Source organism: Terrapene carolina, unplaced genomic scaffold, assembly GCF_002925995.2.
Source record: "Terrapene carolina triunguis isolate 2854851 unplaced genomic scaffold, T_m_triunguis-2.0 Scaffold85, whole genome shotgun sequence".
Classification (NCBI taxonomy): Eukaryota; Metazoa; Chordata; order Testudines; family Emydidae; genus Terrapene; species Terrapene triunguis.
Window position 1 is genome coordinate 53499605 of NW_020664436.1, and position 19305 is coordinate 53518909.

Below are 19305 nucleotides of genomic sequence, written 5' to 3' on the forward strand. Positions count from 1 at the left end.
CACACACACACACACACACACACACACACACACACACACACACACACTTTCTCTTTCAGTCTTGAAATTGGGGCCTGGTATGCTGAGCAGATGAATGTCCCCTCAGTGATGCAGAAGCCCACGAAGAGGACATTTATAGACATGAGAAGGAAGTTCAAATAATCGGCCTCTGCTGGAACTGCCATCAAAGGTGCCAGCTGTGATACGGATACCTTACAACCAGGAACTGGACTAAGGTCACTAGCTTCTTTCACACATACCACCAAACAGCCATCAGCTGGCAACTCTCATGCTGAGGATAATTCACAAAATCATTATCTTTTCAAAAACTAAGCATCAGCTGTGCAGGTCTGTGTGTTTTAAAAGACATTCACGTGTTAGATTTTTTTTTTTTTTAAAGTCTGATATTTTCAGGAATAACAGATACTACAACATATGTGTCAAAGTCTGAGGAACCTTTGAAAAACATAGTTTGGCCAGTTATGAACATATAGATACATATTTTTAAAGTGTCCACGCTTTGTGCATAATTGTACCTAAAACAGATTTATTCTCACTTCTGAAATTAATTTTATGATTTGGCATGAGTAATTTGCATACCTAAATCATTTTCATAGAATATGAATGTCCATTGACTAAGTTAGGAGTGAGATTTACCCTATGTTGAACATGAAGTTGTGTGCTCAAAAAGATGGTTCTGCCACCAGGAGTGGCGTGGTGTTGTTATTCTCTTACATGGATACAGAAGAAGATGTGAGTGCCCAAATGTCGCAGATCGAAATATAATTATATGTTAAAGAAGATAGCTTTGTGGTCTAACCACACATTCAAATCCCAGCAGGTTTGACTCAGACCTTCATCCTTGTGGAAAAGGAGAAATTAAATACCACTGAGCTTGTTTATGTGTAAGTATGGGCCTCTCAGAAGAGGTCTTAAAACAAGGTCCTATCTGTTCTGTGTGTACCTGAAAGTCAGTTTTAAAACAGATATTGCAACTTGGAGACTCAATTACAGGCTCCAATACTGATAATCATGACTGACTACTTGATTGTGCCTACAAATCAGCTGGTCATCTACCTGCCATTATTTATACCTACAATTAACTGTACTTGCAACTGGGATCTCAACCCCACCCCCAACCCGCCATGTAATTATCACACAGAACATTTGTAATAGCAGAGATTGGTAACCTTGGTAATTTCCACTACTGTACTCTAGCTGGCTGCATTTCCAAGGCACCATATAGGCAGAATGCATTTTGACCCTTGGGCTCCTTCATGATGAAAGCCACTATATAAGTGTAAGATATATTACCTGTTTTTCCACGTTACTGCCTGTTTTGTGCTCCTGACTCATGCTTAATTATTTGAGAATAGCACAAAAGTATTTTAGGTATTGCCAAGCATTTGGAGGGAACTGTGAATACTCAAAGTGTCCACACACAATATCTGCGGCTTTTCCGAGGGTGCTCACCTCTTCCAGCATAAAATGGTCACAAAGGGTACATCTATGCTGTGATACAGGACCCATGGCATGGCTGCGGCTGGCCTGGGTCAGCTGACTTGGTCTTGCAGGATTTGGGTTGCTAGGCTATAAAATTACAGTGTAGATGTTTGGGTTCAGACTGAGGTCCAGGCTCTGAGATCCAGCAGTGGGAGTGGGACTCAGAGCCAGGGCTCCAACCTGAGCCCACATATCTACACTGCAATTGTATAGCCCCAAAAGCCTGAGCCAGCTGACCCGGGCCCTGTTTTTTGGGGTATTTTTTTAATCACAGTGCAGACTTACCCTGGTATAACCAGCTCTTTGGGTATGTAATAAAGACCATTTATTTGAATTTTGGAGCAGATATTTTTTCCTTAAAGTGCTGAAGTGAGGCATTTAATCATGTGACAAAATAGCAGCTGCTACATATTAAAAAGATATTCAAGTCAATTGAATTCATAGAAGAAGAAAGTAAAGATAACAGAGCATCACAGAATGGTGTTAGTAAATCTGCAGTTTTCTGACATATACAAACTGGTTTTCCCTTGATCTTCATTATAGAAATATTCTTTCATATGATTTGCAATGCCAAGGTCTCTATAGCACAACCATTTTATGTTGTAAACCTACAACACAGACCATTTGCAGTTTTTAAGAGACTCGGGAATATAAAATTTGGTGTATATTAAAAGGTTGGCTCAGAAATGCAGATTTGACTTATCTTGAATTGTTCTTATCCAGTTTGCACAAACCAAATCAAAGCTAATGTGGGGGAGATACCTCAATATTGATGCAAAATGAATAAATTTATTATAGCAATACAAAATTAAGTTCTAAACTTGTTTGCACTTTTACTGAATATAAAGATTAGCTACACGAATGCCATAGCCAGGATGATTGGAGATATAACAATATTTATGTTTAGCTAGTAGTTACAAAATGTTAAGCTAATCAAAGAAATTTAGAAGGTTTCCATTTCTATCTTCTATGAACAAGTAAATCAAGCATGTAAACATTCATGTTTTAGAAAGAAACATGAGTATGAAAGGAATGTAGGGTGTGTTAACAGTGCAACAAATCTAGGCAAAGTGGGCTCCACCAACACCCACCCTCTTGCAAGAAAACCTACTATTTATACTGGAGAAAAACTTTTGTTTATTTTTTAAATGTTATAATGACAAAACTCTGTGAAATGCATACTTGTAAATATGTAGCCAAATGCAAAGTCCCTAATGTCTTTGCTGTGTAAACAGTAAAAATGTTTTTGTGTTCCACCATGGAATCTAATGACCTAGCTAAACTGAGCTGTGAAAGAAGCCATTTAAGTATAGAATGGGGAATCTTTATATTAATGGGGAATTAATTAATTACTGACAGTGCACAAGCAAGTCCTCACCTAATTCAGGAAGACAAGAAAAGCATCATCCCAAAAATTAGCATCAACAACTTAAGCTAAGCTAAAATCAACAACTTTCTAAAAGTTATTTAATTTTAGTTCTCAAAACAATCTTAAAAAATTCTTATAAAGAAGATCAGGAGTGTTTGGCCTTTTTGAAAACAGAATTTCATTTCCTGTCAAATTTTAGTAAAATTGCAACAATATCTCAGAGAATGAACTGAATAAAAAATAAGAGTTAAAGCTAGCTTTGAAACTTATCTGATGCTTTCCTGCCACAAAAAGAACAAAGGCAAGTAAAGAAAGGTTGCATATGCATATGCATTAAAACAGACTGCATATGCAGGACCTGAAAGTGTCACCTAATGCCTGCCCTGCACTAAAAGGTGTGGTTGACCCAGCTATGTTACTCAGGAGTGTGAAAAATCCACATCCCTGAGAGATGTAGTTAAACTGACCTAACCATGGTATAGACAAGTCTAGGTCAACGAAAGAATTCTTCTATCAACCTAGCTACTGCCCCTTAGGGAGGTGGATTACCTCCACCTACAGGAGAAGCCCTCAGGGCTGCAGCTGTGCCGCTGTAACATTTCTGGTGTAGATAAGCCCTAAGCCAACACAGAAGGCATGAAACCAATGAAAGGATGACAACAACCAACTCTGAATGTAAACAAACCTGAAAGAGGTGTTTTCTGCCCCCTTCTCCCTATAATTCATTAACATAGGAAGGAGAAGGGTATAGAAACACTGAAGGATACAGCTTCCCCACCCCCACCCCCACCACCCCGCTAAACAGCACTCCACAAGCCAGCCACCACAGACAGATAAGAAAAACAAAGAAGAACTTAAGAAGAAACCTACCTACCCAAGGAAAACCTCCCGCAAAGGCTTGAAAATCGATTGGTGAGAGGAAGTTAACTAAAATATGCCAAGGAATTAGGTTTAAAACTCTTCTAATGATTTTATTGGAATATTGAAATGCTGTTGTAACTTAGGCCATGTCTACACTTCACTTCCGTCATGAAAACTTTCGTCGCTTAGGGGTGTGAAAAAAATGACAAAAGTTTTAATGACGAAAAGTACTGGTGTGGACAGCGCTTCGTCGGCAGGAGACGCTGTCCCGTTGACGAAGTTACTGCCACTCGTTTGGGGGTGGTTTTATTTTGTCGCTGGGAGAGAGAGCCCTCCCAGCAACAAACAGCAGCTACACTGCTTACTTTACAACTGTAGCGGCACTGCCGCGCCATTGTAAGGTGCACAGTGTAGACATAGCCTTAAAAAGCAATCAGCTTCTCCAGTTAATCATCAGGTGGTTAGATCAGGTATTCCTGGAGAGGAGACAGGGGCTAAACAGAGAAATAGTGGGATGTATGTGGATTTAAGTTTCTTAATATCCGTAATTGGCCTGTTTTCAGACAGCTCCTTAAATGGCTTCTTCTAAGTAACTAATTTAACTACTTCAGTTTCATAGGACCTAGTTAAGAGAGTTTATAGCTAGGCAAAGTAAGTAGTTTAGATTATTATTAATAATAACTAGACAAGCTTCACTTCCCTTAAATTCTTTTGCCAATACATGACCAGTTTTAAGTATCTAGTAAGATACTAAAATGAATTCATAATAATTTGAGAAAATGGTAAGTTAAGACCAAAGTATACTAAGAGAAAAGTGCCCCCCAGAGGTGGTTCACTCTCTGGGATGTAATCGCCATTAAAAGCTCTCCTCTGAGAGACATACAGAAGAAATTGTAATGGAGGTAAACAGCTGATCATTTGTTTAATATTTTCTTTTCCTTTCTTTAATAAAAAACCATAGCCCTGGTTAATAACTATGATTATTTTGCTTCGTCTTGATCATGGTGTCCTGTAAGGTATATAAAAGAACCACTGTGACTAAATAGTGAGAACCACATCCCTGAGTTGGCAGTAAAAAAACCCACTAGTAGGAGCTGGCCTACCAATTTTTGTTTCTGTAGACTAAATATTTTTAGTAATTTTTAAAATAAAATTACCTGGCAGTCAACAATTTAAAACTACCCATTTCAATCCCATACTGAATAACGACAAAAGACTGAAAATTTGAGAAAAAGCAAATAAAATTATGTTTCTTGTATTACAAGTTTGTTTTCTTGATCAACTGAAGAGCTGTAGTAGGTTTTTCTTTGCAGGAAACATTGATTTACTTGGATTTATTTGTCCAAGTTACTGACACATGCTCAGTTAATGATAGTCTCAAATGTTGGCAAAAACGTCTTTAGCTGTAAAATTTCAGAGAGAGGCTGATTTCTGTCCTGGTAAAAATCAAGCCCAGTTACAAGTTCCACATCTCGAATACGTGCTGCATGAGCCTGAACTCTTTCTTCAACCCACTGGGACTCTGGTTGCCCATCCTGCCAAAGCAAAATGAGCGAAGTTCAAACACTGGTTATTCCTTCATATGTTACCAAACAACAGAATAGCCTTGTATGGCATAAGGGCCTTCACTTGAAAAAGCTCTTTCCACTCTCTTCCTGGAAATCTCTGTAGTCTGGCATTTGGGTGCCTGGTTTGAATTGGATCAAATGGATGTTTTCTCTCATTCCTGATATCAATTTACGCTACTGAACAGATATTGCTGTTTCCAATGAGTTACACTCCACTTAATTGATTATTTTGGCTGAATAGTGGAGGGTGAGAATAGACTGTATAGTATAACTCCAGTACTAGAGTCATCTTTTGAGGAATAACCTGTATTTTGGGAGAGAATTGTAAGCAAACAGAACTGACAAAGAAGCAAAATGCTGTTGATAAATGGTTTCTTGACGTTTCAATGGCCCTTTAACTACAAAATATAGTGGAATCACATTTCCACTTGCACTTACAAATCAGTATAGTCTTATCTACTGTCTACATTAAGTACTGCCCTCCCCCCCCCAAAAAAAAATCAAAGAAAACTAAAGTATAAAAAGTAATGTTCCAAAACACTATAATGTTTGTACTATTACTATAGATTTTTTTTCATAAAAGGATGGTAACTTATTTTTCCATTATCATCTCCTATTTACTATGTACTGTAAGTGTATCACTAAACATCAAGGCTATTGGTTATTAATTTCAATCTCAGAAGAAGCATTGATGTAAAAGTACACTATCTGATGTCAGCCAAAGACAAATAAGGAGTAATATTTTCCATAGCTGTGCTGAAGGGAGTAACCCTGCTAATGTTATTACACCATTAAAATGGTCTAAGAACAAGTTTTATTCTTCAAAAAGGTGCAGCGATCCCACCCTGCAAATAGAGAGAGCTGATCTATGTCACCTCTAATCTGTAGCTCTTCCCAGCTCTGCTACATACTACCCACTGCCAACTGCTGAATGATAACTGCTCTGAGTCCATCAGACCCCCAGGATCCTTCCTTTCTTCCTGCATGGCTGGCTAGCTGCTTCTCTACTTAGCTGTCTCACTCTCTTCAGTCTGCCTCACCTGCTCCACACCCTGCTGCCCCAGCTTCTCACCCGCCCAACAATCTTTGCAATTTACAGCTGCTACCACTCACCTGACAACATGAACAAGCCCCTCACAAGCTGCCACTAGTTCCATCCTTCACTCTTGACTGTTTTTTGTTTAAATCAAGAATGACTGAGTTAAATACACCGGAATCTAAAGACTTCCACCAGAAACAATTCTGTAGGAATCACAGCTCATGCACACACAGTGTGCAGAGACATGCACAAAATCATACTTACAGCACAGCTTTCACTGTTGTCAGGTTGATGAGGAATGATAAAAGACAAAACATCCAAGGAGCCCGCACAGTTCAGTGGTGTATTGGACTGGTTCTTACAGCTGGTCAGCACCACAAAGTAGTGGGTTGGGACAGGGATTTGTGTGTTGTTTATGTGTCTATAAAAGAACATTAATTAAGGGGTAAGTTTGATCAACGGCATAAAACAGGAGTGAGCAAACTTTTTGGCCCAAGGGCCACATCTGGGTATGGAAATCATATGGTGGGCCAGGAATGCTAATGAAATTGGGGATTGGGGTGCGGGAGGGGGTGAGGGCTCTGGCTGGGGGTGCTGGCTGTGGAGTGGGGCCAGAAATGAGGAGTTCAGGGTGTGGGAGGGGGCTTCGGGCTGGGGTAGGGGGTTGTGATGCTGGGGGTGAGGGCTCTGGGGTGGGGTTGGGGATGAGGGGTTGGGGGTGCGGGAGGGGGTTGGGGTGCAGGATCCTGGTGGCGCTTACCTCAAGCAGCTCCCGGAAGTAGCAGCAGCAGCAGCTTGTCCCCCCTCTGGCTCCTATGCGTCAACGCGGCCAGGAGGCTCTGTGCGTTGCCCCATTCGCAGATGTCGCCCCTGCAGCTCCCATTGGCCACGGTTCCTGGCCAATGGGAGCTGCAAGGGTGGCGCTTGGGGCTGGGACAGCATTCAGAGCCCCCTGGCTGCCCCTACGTGTAGGAGCCGGAGGGGAGCCACGCGGAGCCATGTCACGCATGGAGCGGGGTAAGCCCCAAACCCCACTCCCTGGATGGAGCGCCAGAGCGGGGCAATCCCTGGGCCCCACTCCCTGGCGGGTGCTCAAGGCCTGGATTAAAATGTCTGAAGGGCTGGATTCAGCCCCCGGGCTGTAGTTTGTCCACCCCTGGCATAAAAGATAATATACTGTACAAGCACTGAAGTCAATGGAATTGTATTTGTATATATACACATCAATGCAGAATTTCACCTTTAAAAAAAAAAAAAACTTGAAAACAGCCTTTTATATAAATATATCTCTAGTTTGACTGAATATCTGTATAAAGCGCTACTCCAGCAAGGTAAGTAGCTCTAAAAGCATTTTAAGCATGTGATTGTCCCACTGACATCAAACAGACTACTCACATGCTTAAAGTTAAGCATGTGCTTAAGTCCTTCGCTGGATCAAGACCAAAATGCACTGCACCTTGCAGGATCGAGCCCCATATTTGCATTTCATTCTGTTAACAATTTAAAATATAATTAAGTTTAAATTGCAAAAATTAAAGAGAAAATTAGAATGGCAGGGAGGGTTGACAGTGCCTAACCTGAAGTGCCATGAAGAAAATGACACCTGGTAACCTGCTGTAGAAAGCTAAATCAGTTTAGGATTCACAAATAAAAGTTTCCCCACTCCAGTATGACAGTCATCCCTGTGTCAGGCCTAAGCCTTTGAGGTGCTGAGTGACTCCTGGATGTGCTGTACACCCTCACTTCCCACTGACAGGCACTTTATACATAGTATGACTAAATGTGCAGAATGAAACATGTTTGTGAAAAATTGTAGACAGTGTTATGTGGTTGTCTGGGCATTACAGCATATTAGTTAGAAGGAATCTCCAGCCTGTCATCTAGTCCACCCTCCTGCATCATGGCAGAACTGATTTCACTATTCCCAATACATCCTTGATAGATGTGGTATTAAGTCTAGCCTTGAATACAGCATCTCCAGTTACATCAGTTCCACAAGCTATTAGCCAAGAAGGTGAGGGATGCAACCCCATGCTCTGGATGTCCTAAACATCAAACTGCCGGAAGCTGGGACTGGAGGATAGGGGATGGATGACTCAGAATTTCCCAGTTCTGTTCATTCTCTCTGAAACATCTCACATTGGGCATTGTCTGAGACAGGATACTGAGCTTGATGGGTGATTGGTCTGACCCAGTATGGCCATTTTTATGTTCCAATGTTGCAGAGGCCTCCCCCAAAAAGTGGGCTTCCCCTTCATTTCCAGGGGAACCAGATCAGAGTTGCCATCTTACATCACATGCACCTGCAACAGCATGTGGTTAGTACACTGTTTATCTGATATGTGTATGTAGTGTCTGTCTGTAGGTATGTAATTGTTATGACTATTTTCTCTGTATTGCAATTTTAAGTTCCTAAAGATTCTGCCATTTTGTGAATAAGCATTATATGGCGAGGATACACTCTGTGCTCCTCTCATGGATATTTTACTTTTGATCTTTCTTGTTTCTCTTAACCTATAACAGAAGTCATTCAGCCTGAAAGAATATGGCTGGAATGGTCTGAAATATGGTTGGAATATGGAAAACATAACAGCAAATATATGTGAAATAAGCCAGAGTTTGACCCTTCTCTCAGTTACCTTTTTGTACTTACTGTGTAATTTCATGAAGAGCATCAAAATGGCCATCATAATTGTAATCAAACACTGGTCCACTGATCACATTCAGTCCATTCCTCTCTCCAGCATACTTTAGAAGCAGCACATCATGGAAATAGTTCCATATCTCTGTCATTAAAATGATAGTTGAACATAATTAATACCAGTGCATAATTAATACCAGTTCCAAAATGCTCTACATCTATTACATTAATGAGCTTGTGATTATTTTTTCACTTTTTGCCATAGGCAAAGAATGAAAATATAGCACATTTTTCCAGGCTAAACTGCCACAACTTCTTCTATATTTTATAATTTTTTTAAATATTTCACTTTTTAAGCAAATTTCGAGGGAAACTGTTGTATTGATACAACCAATGTCACCTATGGAAGAGGTGTGATAAAGGCTATGTCATTGCAAGCTTCTCCACACAGTCCAGCGATATGGCTCAACCTGAATTTGTAAAGAACAACTCTTGAACTGAGAGGACAGTTCATTTTCAATGCCTATCAGTTCTTGGCATCTCTGCTGAGACTACTGACAAAGGTGCCAACTGGTGCTAGCTGAGATGGTGATTTTTGGGATGTGGATATTTGTTCACAGGAACTAGTCTGAGTCAACTGAACACATTTCAAATACCAGTGGGCCATTTAACTTATTTTACTTATGTAATTTAATTAAACATTTATCTTTACAATGTAAACTAGTGATAATAGGTGCACAGTTATAGACAGTGTGGCTAAAAATACACTCTTTTCTGTTTACTTCTTACTGATATACCCGTAATCTATAGTCTGCAGTAACTGGCCAGTGAGTTTTATATTTCTTGTGACAGGGTGTTCTGTCTCTAGTTATTTATTTTCCCTTCAGGATTCAGGTCACTTTGCTGTTCCGAGTTTCTTTGTTTTATGTGGTATGAGCGAATGGGATATGAATGAACTGTGAAAAGCAGTCCAGTCATTTTTATTTTCTCTCTTTTTTCTATTACTTGCTGTAGCATTTTCTATATTACTCCTTTGTCTTAGAAAACCAGCACTGGACTATTAGACAAAACATGCATCTGTAGACAAGTTATAGCTCATGGTTACTAATAACTGGAAGCAAGGATAGATGGATGGGAATAACAGGGTTCATTATAGTTGTACACAAGCACATCTGCCTGATATGCATTTTCCAAATAAAGATCCAGATTTTCTGGTTCGCTGAGATACTGCGTGGTGAAGCAGGGGCAGTGTCATAGAGCTGGTTACTAATTCCAGCCTGTCTACTTCTCCTGCATGGGGTCAAGAGAAGATAAAAGAGGAGCCAGCTACTCCATCTATACACCTACTGGAGATTTCCCCACACCAGGAGAATCCCCAGCAATAGCTTTGCAGGCAGTCTCTACTTCCTCAGCACCACCTGAGTGGTTCAAAGAGAGTAGTGAGGGGCAAAGAATCTCCCCAAAGTCTAGTAGTAAGGAATTCAAACACTAATATATTCCAATTAGCAAGAGGCAGTTTTAAGTAGGATTGTCCAGAGAAAAGAGTAAAGGAAATGAATACAGTGGATGTGTTTTAAAATCTTCTATGGCTATTAAAAAAAACAACACTTTTTAGTGCAATTGTACTAGATCTGGATATACTGAATATAATCAGTTAAGAAAAGAATGTTTAAAATAATTTAATTTTTTCTTAATTTTCTCTAGTCAATCATCATTTAATAAACTGCCGGAAAATGTTCAGTAGAACCTTTTGAGAACCTACTTTTGAATTCTTCATACATGGGGACAATATTGCTGGTAAGTAAGGCATCATATTGTTCTGGACCAGTTGCATTGAAATCTATAAAAAAAGAATGAAACATGCATTAATGACTGATCTGATATAGGAAGATGTTTCTCTTCCTTTCTCTTTCATCTGATATAGGAAGATGTTTCTCAATGTGCAGTTTATGTATCCCTGCAGACAGAAGGCAAATTCTTGCAGGTAATTAAAATCTCATATTAATTTGTGAACTATATAAATATACATACATAAATACACCTCTACCCCGATATAACAGCGACCCAATATAACACAAATTCGGATATAATGCGGTAAAGCAGTGCTCTGGGGGGGGGGGGAAGCTGCGCACTCCGGCGGATCAAAGCAAGTTCAATATAACACGGTTTCACCTATAACGCAGTAAGATTTTTTTGGCTCCCGAGGACAGCGTTATATCGGGGTAGAGGTGTAATACATAATTATATATACAAACACACAGATGTTTGAACAGGATTGGGGGCTTGTTCTGTAATACTGGAAAATATTACCCTGGGAAAGACAACAAAAATATCCCTTACACCCCAATAAAAGGTCTCCCTCCTGCAAATTTCGGAGAAAAATGTAATCTGTGAGGAATGGCAGGGAGGAACCATTAGCACAAAGTATGCCACATCTATTCCTCAGGATTTAGTTTACTGCCTCAAGCCTATTCAGATTTTAGCAACCTATATATTTTAAAAAATAGATGCATTGACTTGATCTATTTATATTTCAATGAACTATTGTAGAATACATTTTTTCCCACTGGGAAGCAGGTCCCCAAGAAAAGACTGCTCAGATGTACCAAACTGTGTGGTACCTTTGTGATGGGTAAAAAAGGGCTATGGGCTGACAACAACTGTTGGACTGTTGCGAAACTAAACCTTCCAATACATCCAAACTAACATAAAAAAAATCAAAATTTACATGGAGTAACACCACATGGGCCAGATTCTTGACTCCACTCTGGTCTCTTTATGTCACTCTGGTCAGTTTTCATCACAGCCAGCATGTCTTCCATTTTTAAAGTAAACCTAAATCTTCTGAACTGAAAATATTTGGGTAGGATTAGAGTTGCTCTGTAGGTGGCTGCTGCAAAATGTATTGACTTTATAATAGCAATTCTGCTGCTTTTGGTCAATGCACAGCCACTGGAAACCTCTATTTTTTTTATTATTATTTTTTTTGCACAGCACACATTACCAAGCAGGTTGCTTTGGTGTTGTAGATATGCTTTAAACACAAACCCACATCCAGCTGATTAAGATTTTCTAAAACACTAGCTATAAAAAGAATCCTACTGACTGGGAGGATACAGGAACCCGTGGGTGATGTTCAGGTCTAGCTGGTAGTTGGAGCAGTTTTGGCTTTGAGTAGCAGGGATTCTAACATCAGCCCGCAGACAGTCTGGAACAGTGGAAGGAAGCGAAGATGCGTCTGCCTGCTAAAAGGAAAAAGTGGGGAAATAGTGTTACACCCACAGTTGTGGCTAACCTTATGCCCTGTATGGTTTGTGACTTCCTAGAATGGTTTTCATTGAATCTTTTCCTATTTTCATAATGAATCAGCTCAATGCAAGTAATGGAAAATTATGTTTTCTGTACAGTGTTTTTCCTTGGTCCTTCTGTTTTTTGGTAATCCAATTAGGAAAAACCCTTAGCTTGGTGGAAAATTGTAGTAACAAGGCTAAGGTAGTATCTTAGCCCAAAAAGGTGACATTTTTGGCCCATTCAGCTCTCTAAAAATAATTTCACTTCCTACTGCAGAGCCGTTAACATGTGAGAATCACATACTGGCTGATGTTATTTTAGCCGTATCCAGATGGGATAAGCAATGACACCAAGAAACTTTATGGGCTAGATTCTCAGCAGCTATAAATCAGTACAACTCCTTACACTTCAATGAAGCGATGTTAATTCACACCAGCTGAAGAGCTGACCCACGACATTTCAACTCTAATTTCGGTATTTACAACTGGTAGGATTGCACCCACGACAACACCAGAATTGTGCTTTATCTGCACAACTGTATTTTATTTTTCAGCAGCAGCTCTTACTTCCATTTCATTTCTTCTCAGTTTTGTTAAGAAAAGTATTTTATTCGATATGAAGATATAATTAATTATATCCATCTTTCATAGCTAATGAGATTTCGTCTGTTTTATTTTTAACGCTACATGTTGAGGTTTTTTGATGTGGTTTTTGTTTTAATAATCTAGGAAGCAGCCTAAGCTTTATAAACCTTTATTAGATAGGAAGAGGACAGATGTAGTGCAACATCACTTTTGATCTGTTAAAGGTGAACTGCAGTCAGGGAAATCATGCTTGTGCCTCTTTTTTGCACTTTGTTTAGAAGTATGAAAATCTCTGTATGTGTCCATCCTATGTTCTAGGTGCGCATTACATTGAAGCAATATAATGTAAACGATAAAAAAATTATCCATCAGCAAATATAAGCCACAATCCTGCACTGAGATCCATTAATTTGGACATCTAGCCCCAGAGGGTGTTCTGCTGAAGTTAACAGGGATCCACATGGGTGCAAACCTGCATGTTAGTAGATCTGATTGCCGGATAAGGGACACAATGAGGATTCTATCCTAAATCACTTTAGCCCTCCACCTGCACCTTCTCCAAAAACCTGGGGGGAAATATGGAGTTTGCAGCACATATAGAAAGTTAACAAATCCAGGCTCGGGCAGACTCAAGGGGAAACTGTGATCCAAAGTAAAGAACATCTACAGAGAACACCTTTCCTCCCCACCCACCTCAGCAGTGCTCTCCTGCATGTTGCAAGGAACTCCAGCTGAAGCATGTTCACTAACTGGGACAGTACATCATGAGGAGAGAAATGATTTCTCAGGAAATAAGGCCCAAAACTATTTAAGACTAGGCAGGTTAACATCAATACCTTCCAATTTCATCTGGAAACTTATTAGAGAAGTGCAGTACCTGGTGTAAAGGTGGAATTGTTTCCAGTGTGAAACTCCACTTAACAAGCAGGTGGAAACATTTATAAAAACATCAGAATGGCGATACTGGGTCAGACCAATGGTCCATACAGCCCAGTATCCTGTCTTCCGAAGGTGGCCAATGCCAGGTTCTTCAGAGGGAATGAACAGAACAGGTAATCATCAAGTGATCTATCCCCTGTCACACATTCCCAGCTTCTGGCAAACAGAGGCTAGGGATACCATCCCTGCCCATCCTGGCTAATAGCCATTGATGGACCTATCATCCATGAACTTATCTAATTCTTTTTTTAACCCTGTTATAGTCTTGGTCTTCACAACATCCTCTGGCAAAGAGTTCCACAGGTTGACTGTGAAGAAATACTTCCTTTTGTTTGTTTTAAACCTGCTGCCTATTAATTTCATTTGGTGACCCCTAGTTCTTGTGTTATGAAAAGGATTAAATAACACTTATTCACTTTCTCCACACCAGCCATGATTTTATAGACCTCTATCTTATTCCCCCTTAGTCATCTCTTTTCCAAGGTGAAAAGTCCCAGTCTTATTAATCTCTCCTCAAATGGAAGCCGTTCCATACCCCTAATCATTTTTGTTGCCCTTTTCTGTACCTTTTCCAATTCCAATATATCTTTTTTGCGATGAGGCAACCAGATCCTGCACGCAGTATTCAAGATGTGGGTGTACCATGGGTTTAAATAGAGTCAATATGATATTTTGTGTCTTATTATCTATCCCTCTCCTAATGATTCCCAACATTCTGTTAGCCTTTTTGACTGCCGCTGCACATTGAGTGGATGTTTTCAGAGAACTATCCACAATGGCTCCTAGATCTCTTTCTTGAGTGGTAACAGCTAATTTAGGCCCCATCATTTTATATGCATGGTTGGGATTAAGTTTTCCAATGTGCATTACTTTGCATTTATCAATATTGATCAATATAAATATTATCAATATCAATTGATTAATATCAACATTATTAATAGCTTCAGTTTCTGAATGGTCTCTAAGCATAGCCCTATGTGGAGCTTATTACAGGAATCTAATCACAAGTTGACAAATACATGAATAAATGTGGCAAAGACCATCTTGGAGAGAAAGTGTCATTTTTTCTCACCAAGCACAGATGAGAGTGTGCTCATAACTATGGCTGCTCCCTGAGCATCCAGGAACAGCCCAAGATCTAATACCACACCTAAGTCATGCATCTGGGCTACAAATGGCATTCAAACTCTCCCAATCAGAGGAACCAATATAAATCCCACCAACTGTTCTGGCAGCTTGTCCTAAGCCACCAACATTATTTCACTCCTCTCCAGATACACAGTAATTCTATCCAAGCCTCAAATGTATATAGATAGTGGGTTATTTATTCTACTGCTCCAGCCAAATCAAAAGAATAGAGATTTAGAGCAAGTTGTCATCTGCATATTGAATATATCACAGACCATAGATCTTCACTAACTCTCCCAGTCACCTCATCTACATGTTGAGTGGGAAGGGTGATAATATAGATTTCCATTGGACTTTGCAGGAGAGAACTCTCAAGTTGGAGAAATAAGTACCCACAAAAACCTGTGTGTTCTCTCAGAAAGATAAGAGAGGAACCACTCAGTTCTGTAACAGTCTTGCTAGGCTCCATAACCAAATCAACAAAACTTCATGATCAGCAGTATCAAAAGCTGTTGACAAGTCTATAATAATCATCAGTGATACTTTATCCTCACCCTTTGCTAGAAGGAGAGTCCCAGCTAATCCAATCAATGCAGTGTCTGTCTCATACCCAAATGACTATGGCCAAAGAAACTGGAAGACTTCAGAAACCATCACAGTTGCTCAGCCACAACTCAATGGCTTCCCCATCCCCCAAAAATGGGAGATTTGCTATTGGTCAATAGTTAGGCAGAATTGATGTATCAAGAAGTGGTCCCTTAAGCAATGCTCTCATGATAGCCTCTTTAAGAAATCTCTTTCTTCATAAGCTACACAGACAGACAATCTGTTACAACAGGTTAGACTCAGAAGAAGACTTTCATCACTAGATCTATAGCTGTATCCTCTCTCATTTCCTCTATTTCAGGTCACATGATGAACCATGGTGACCTGTGAAGAAAAAAACAGTTACAATGACTTTAGAAAACTACTCCATAGCTAAAATTACGCAATCCATTCTCCAGTTTATGTTACAAGAATAAGATTTTTTTAAACAACCTAGTAATTAATGTTTCCAGATGCATAATTTATTTTCATTACATGACAAAGTAAATATAGTATTCCGCAGCTGTTGTGGTCTGTCATATCAATTTTCAGCCACTTCCAGGAGGGTTTTTTTGAGGTAATACCAGCAGAAAAAATACTTAAACCACAAAAAACAAAGATCCCATAAACCCAAAGCACCGAAGCCTTTTTTTCTTAAATCATAAAATACCAAACAAGTCTCAAATCTGTTTTCATCACAGTGCAGTAAAGATTAGACTCTTTAAGGATAAGATTCAAAAGCTAAACTAATTTACAATAGTTTTATACTAAACAAAAAATCCTTGCATGTTATTTTCTTTAGCTACAAACATAGTCTAGAGTCATACCCACAGGAACTACAGCAAACTCAGAAAGGCAAATAAAATTATAGTGTTCTAGTGTGCAAATTCAACTCACAACCAACAAAATATTACAAAGGGTGTGGTAGCTTTGACTTCTACCCCACAACAGAATTAGCATTCCAGCCTGTTACATGCTGATTGGGTGGGAGAGGTGGGTGGATTGATGCAACCATTTCCTTCCTCTCGAGGAGATGAGTATATTACCTCAGAAATGCATTCCAAGCACCAATAGTTTAAATCTTAGATTTTCCTCTAAATCAAAGTCACAGGTAACAAAAAAGCCAGCTGCTGTTACTGGTATACTGTCTGTAATTATAATATAAATATTTGTGACAGCTTATTAATATCCACTCAGAAAGAATTGTTCATTCATAACACTGCTAATCACACACAAAGAAAATTACATATAAGAACTTTTTGAGCCAGATTTTTGGCCCTGCACTTGCCCCTTTGCACTGATCTTGATTAACCAGCCACCCGAGGGAATCCCCAGGAGACAGTTCAGCAAAGCCTCAGCCTGCTTCATTTTGTCATCCTGCTTGAGTCTCTCTGTATCTGTCTAGCAGTCAGAAACACACCAACCTAGAGGCACTGCTAACCACTCAGCATTGTTTCTCCAGCTTATAGGTAACTGCAGGATGTACTGCTCGGTTAGAGGAAAACCATCTCCATGGACCTTGGCATCTCCATGGTATTGTGCCCAAAGCATACAAGCAGAGACAGTTATTGTAGCCACCTAGCACTCATCTATTGGTAGAAATAATGAGGCTTTTGGCCTGCTTTCTCATCTTAGAAACTCCTATTTCTTCGGAAAAGTTATATTATATTTAGTTAGCAAAACACAACTGCAATTAACCATGTAGGTTTAGAAAATAAGCCAGTATGCAATCTGACCCTTACATTTGTAACTTTTCTCCATTGTTATTGTCTTTAACATAATTAGAGGGGGAATTTTTACAATACTATTTCATAACCTTCTGATAGAAGGCAGAATCTGTACTACTGATTCTTGGTTGTTATAGTCCATTCCAGACACCTCAGTGCCTTTTTATTCAGTGCTCATCTATGATGCAGCCTGAACTTCTATGAGAAACACCCACAGCTGCATTACCTTTGAGTTAAGGGTGGTCAAAAATTTTCCATCAAAACTGCTTTTACCACAGAAAATGGGGTTTTCAATAAAACATTTTTAAAGTGCTTTCTTTGAAAATGTTTGGGGTTTTTTGGAAAAGAACTTCCTCCAAAATTGGCACTGGTACAAGGAGGAGACACGTACATATATCATGCTATATAAACAAAGCACAGACTTCCCTTTAGCTGGAAAAATCTATTTTAAAATTATTTCCTGTGGGGAATAAAAGCGGGTTAAATTATAGAGGTGAAAGTGTGTAAACTCACACTACTTTTGCCAACCCTGTGAACCTCCAAACAATTGGTTCAAGAGATTCATGGAAGCATGAACTCTACAAGGTTCACCCATCCCCAGTTATAATTGTATCATTTATCAATCATACTGCTTAGGAATTGTAAATACATGGAATATATTTTCAACAGAAACTGCATTCGTATAAACTACTCAGTAGGTCTGTATATTTTTGGAAAGCTTTCTTGGCAAAGAAAGATAATAATAAGCTTAAGAAAACTTACAAGAACCCATTCTTAGAAATTAGTTTGACTTTTTTCTCAGGAATTGATAGACAAATTGGAGCTCATGTGCATGACTACCACTGAATGGCCAAGAGAAAGCACTTTCTTTTGGTTTTAGTTGTGTTTATTTTCTCATTTATTATTATTTTCTCTCATTGTTCATATTCCATTCCCCTCCTTTGCCCTGTGGGACTGTGTAGTAGTTTTCACTCAATGGCAAGCAGGCCTAGTGGGCAGGCCATGGCTCAACAGTCCCTTCACCCCCCAAAGTCCTGGCATGGTGGAAGGGGAGGAGGTAGGGGAACCCAGGACCTGGCCCAAGTATAGTCTTGGTCACCTCTTTCTTATGCAAGTGACCAGCTTCCCTTGAGCCACTTCCTACATCCCAGCTCTCTCTTCGATTTGGTGCATAGGCGCCCCCTCAACATGGAGTTCCCAATCAGTGTCAGCAGTTCAGTCAGTCAGATAAGCATTCCGCAACTCTCTTCCTAGTTCCCAGTCAGGGCCGGCTCTAGGCACCAGCAAAACAAGCTGGTGCTTGGGGCGGCACATTTTTAGGGGCGGCATGGCCGGCGCCAGAATGCCGCCCCTGCCGCCCCTAAAAATGTGCCCCGGCCGGCCTAGCTCACCTCTGCTGCTGCCGCTTGCGCGCTATGGCGCGCGAAACAGCTGATTCGTGCACCGCTGCTCGCCCTCCCTCCCAGGCTCTCAAACCTGGGAGGGAGGGGGAGATCCCGAGCGGCCGCGGCGCGCGAAACAGCTGATTCGCGCGCCGCTGCTCCCCCTCCCTCCCAGGCTCTCAAACCTGGGAGGGAGGGGGAGATCCCGAGCGGCCACGGCACGCAAAACAGCTGATTCGCGCCCCTGCTCCCCCTCCCTCCCAGGCTCTCAAACCTGGGAGGGAGGGGGAGATCCCGAGCGGCCGCGGCACGCAAAACAGCTGATTCGCGCGCCGCTTCTCCCCCTCCCTCCTAGGCTTGAAAGCCTGGGGGGAGGAGGCAGGGCTGGGGATTTGGGGAAGGGGCGGAGTTGAGGCGGGGCCGGGGGTGGGGTAAGAAAAAAACGGGGGGGGGGCAAAATTGTTTTTGCTTGGGGAGGCAAAAATCCTAGAGCTGGCCCTGTTCCCAGTTATTTTACCTCAGCAGGGAGAAAGAAAGGGGAAAAGGGTCAGTCCCCTATCCTCCCAGTTGGGTCTTGGCCACAGTCCAGACCCCTTCTTGTGGGTCACTTTGCCTCCAAAAGCTGCAAACCAACTACTTCTCCTTCATTTTCTTTCCCCCCGCCCAATCCCAGACTGACAGAGTGAGT

The 19305-nt window shown here is 40.6% G+C and overlaps 1 protein-coding gene across 1 annotated transcript in view; it reads right to left on the bottom strand.

Moving 5' to 3' along the window:
• Nucleotides 1-5012: 5012 nt before the first annotated feature.
• The window catches only part of ENPP3 (ectonucleotide pyrophosphatase/phosphodiesterase 3), a 71537-nt gene continuing 57244 nt past the window's right edge, over nucleotides 5013-19305 (bottom strand). Inside the window, exons 21-25 of the mRNA XM_024208263.2 lie at nucleotides 12088-12226; nucleotides 10744-10821; nucleotides 8994-9126; nucleotides 6605-6761; nucleotides 5013-5268 (exon numbers count right to left, since the gene is read on the bottom strand). Coding sequence (XP_024064031.1) covers nucleotides 5095-5268; nucleotides 6605-6761; nucleotides 8994-9126; nucleotides 10744-10821; nucleotides 12088-12226 — 681 coding nt within the window. The 3' untranslated portion in view covers nucleotides 5013-5094. The remainder of the gene's footprint in view (nucleotides 5269-6604; nucleotides 6762-8993; nucleotides 9127-10743; nucleotides 10822-12087; nucleotides 12227-19305) is intronic.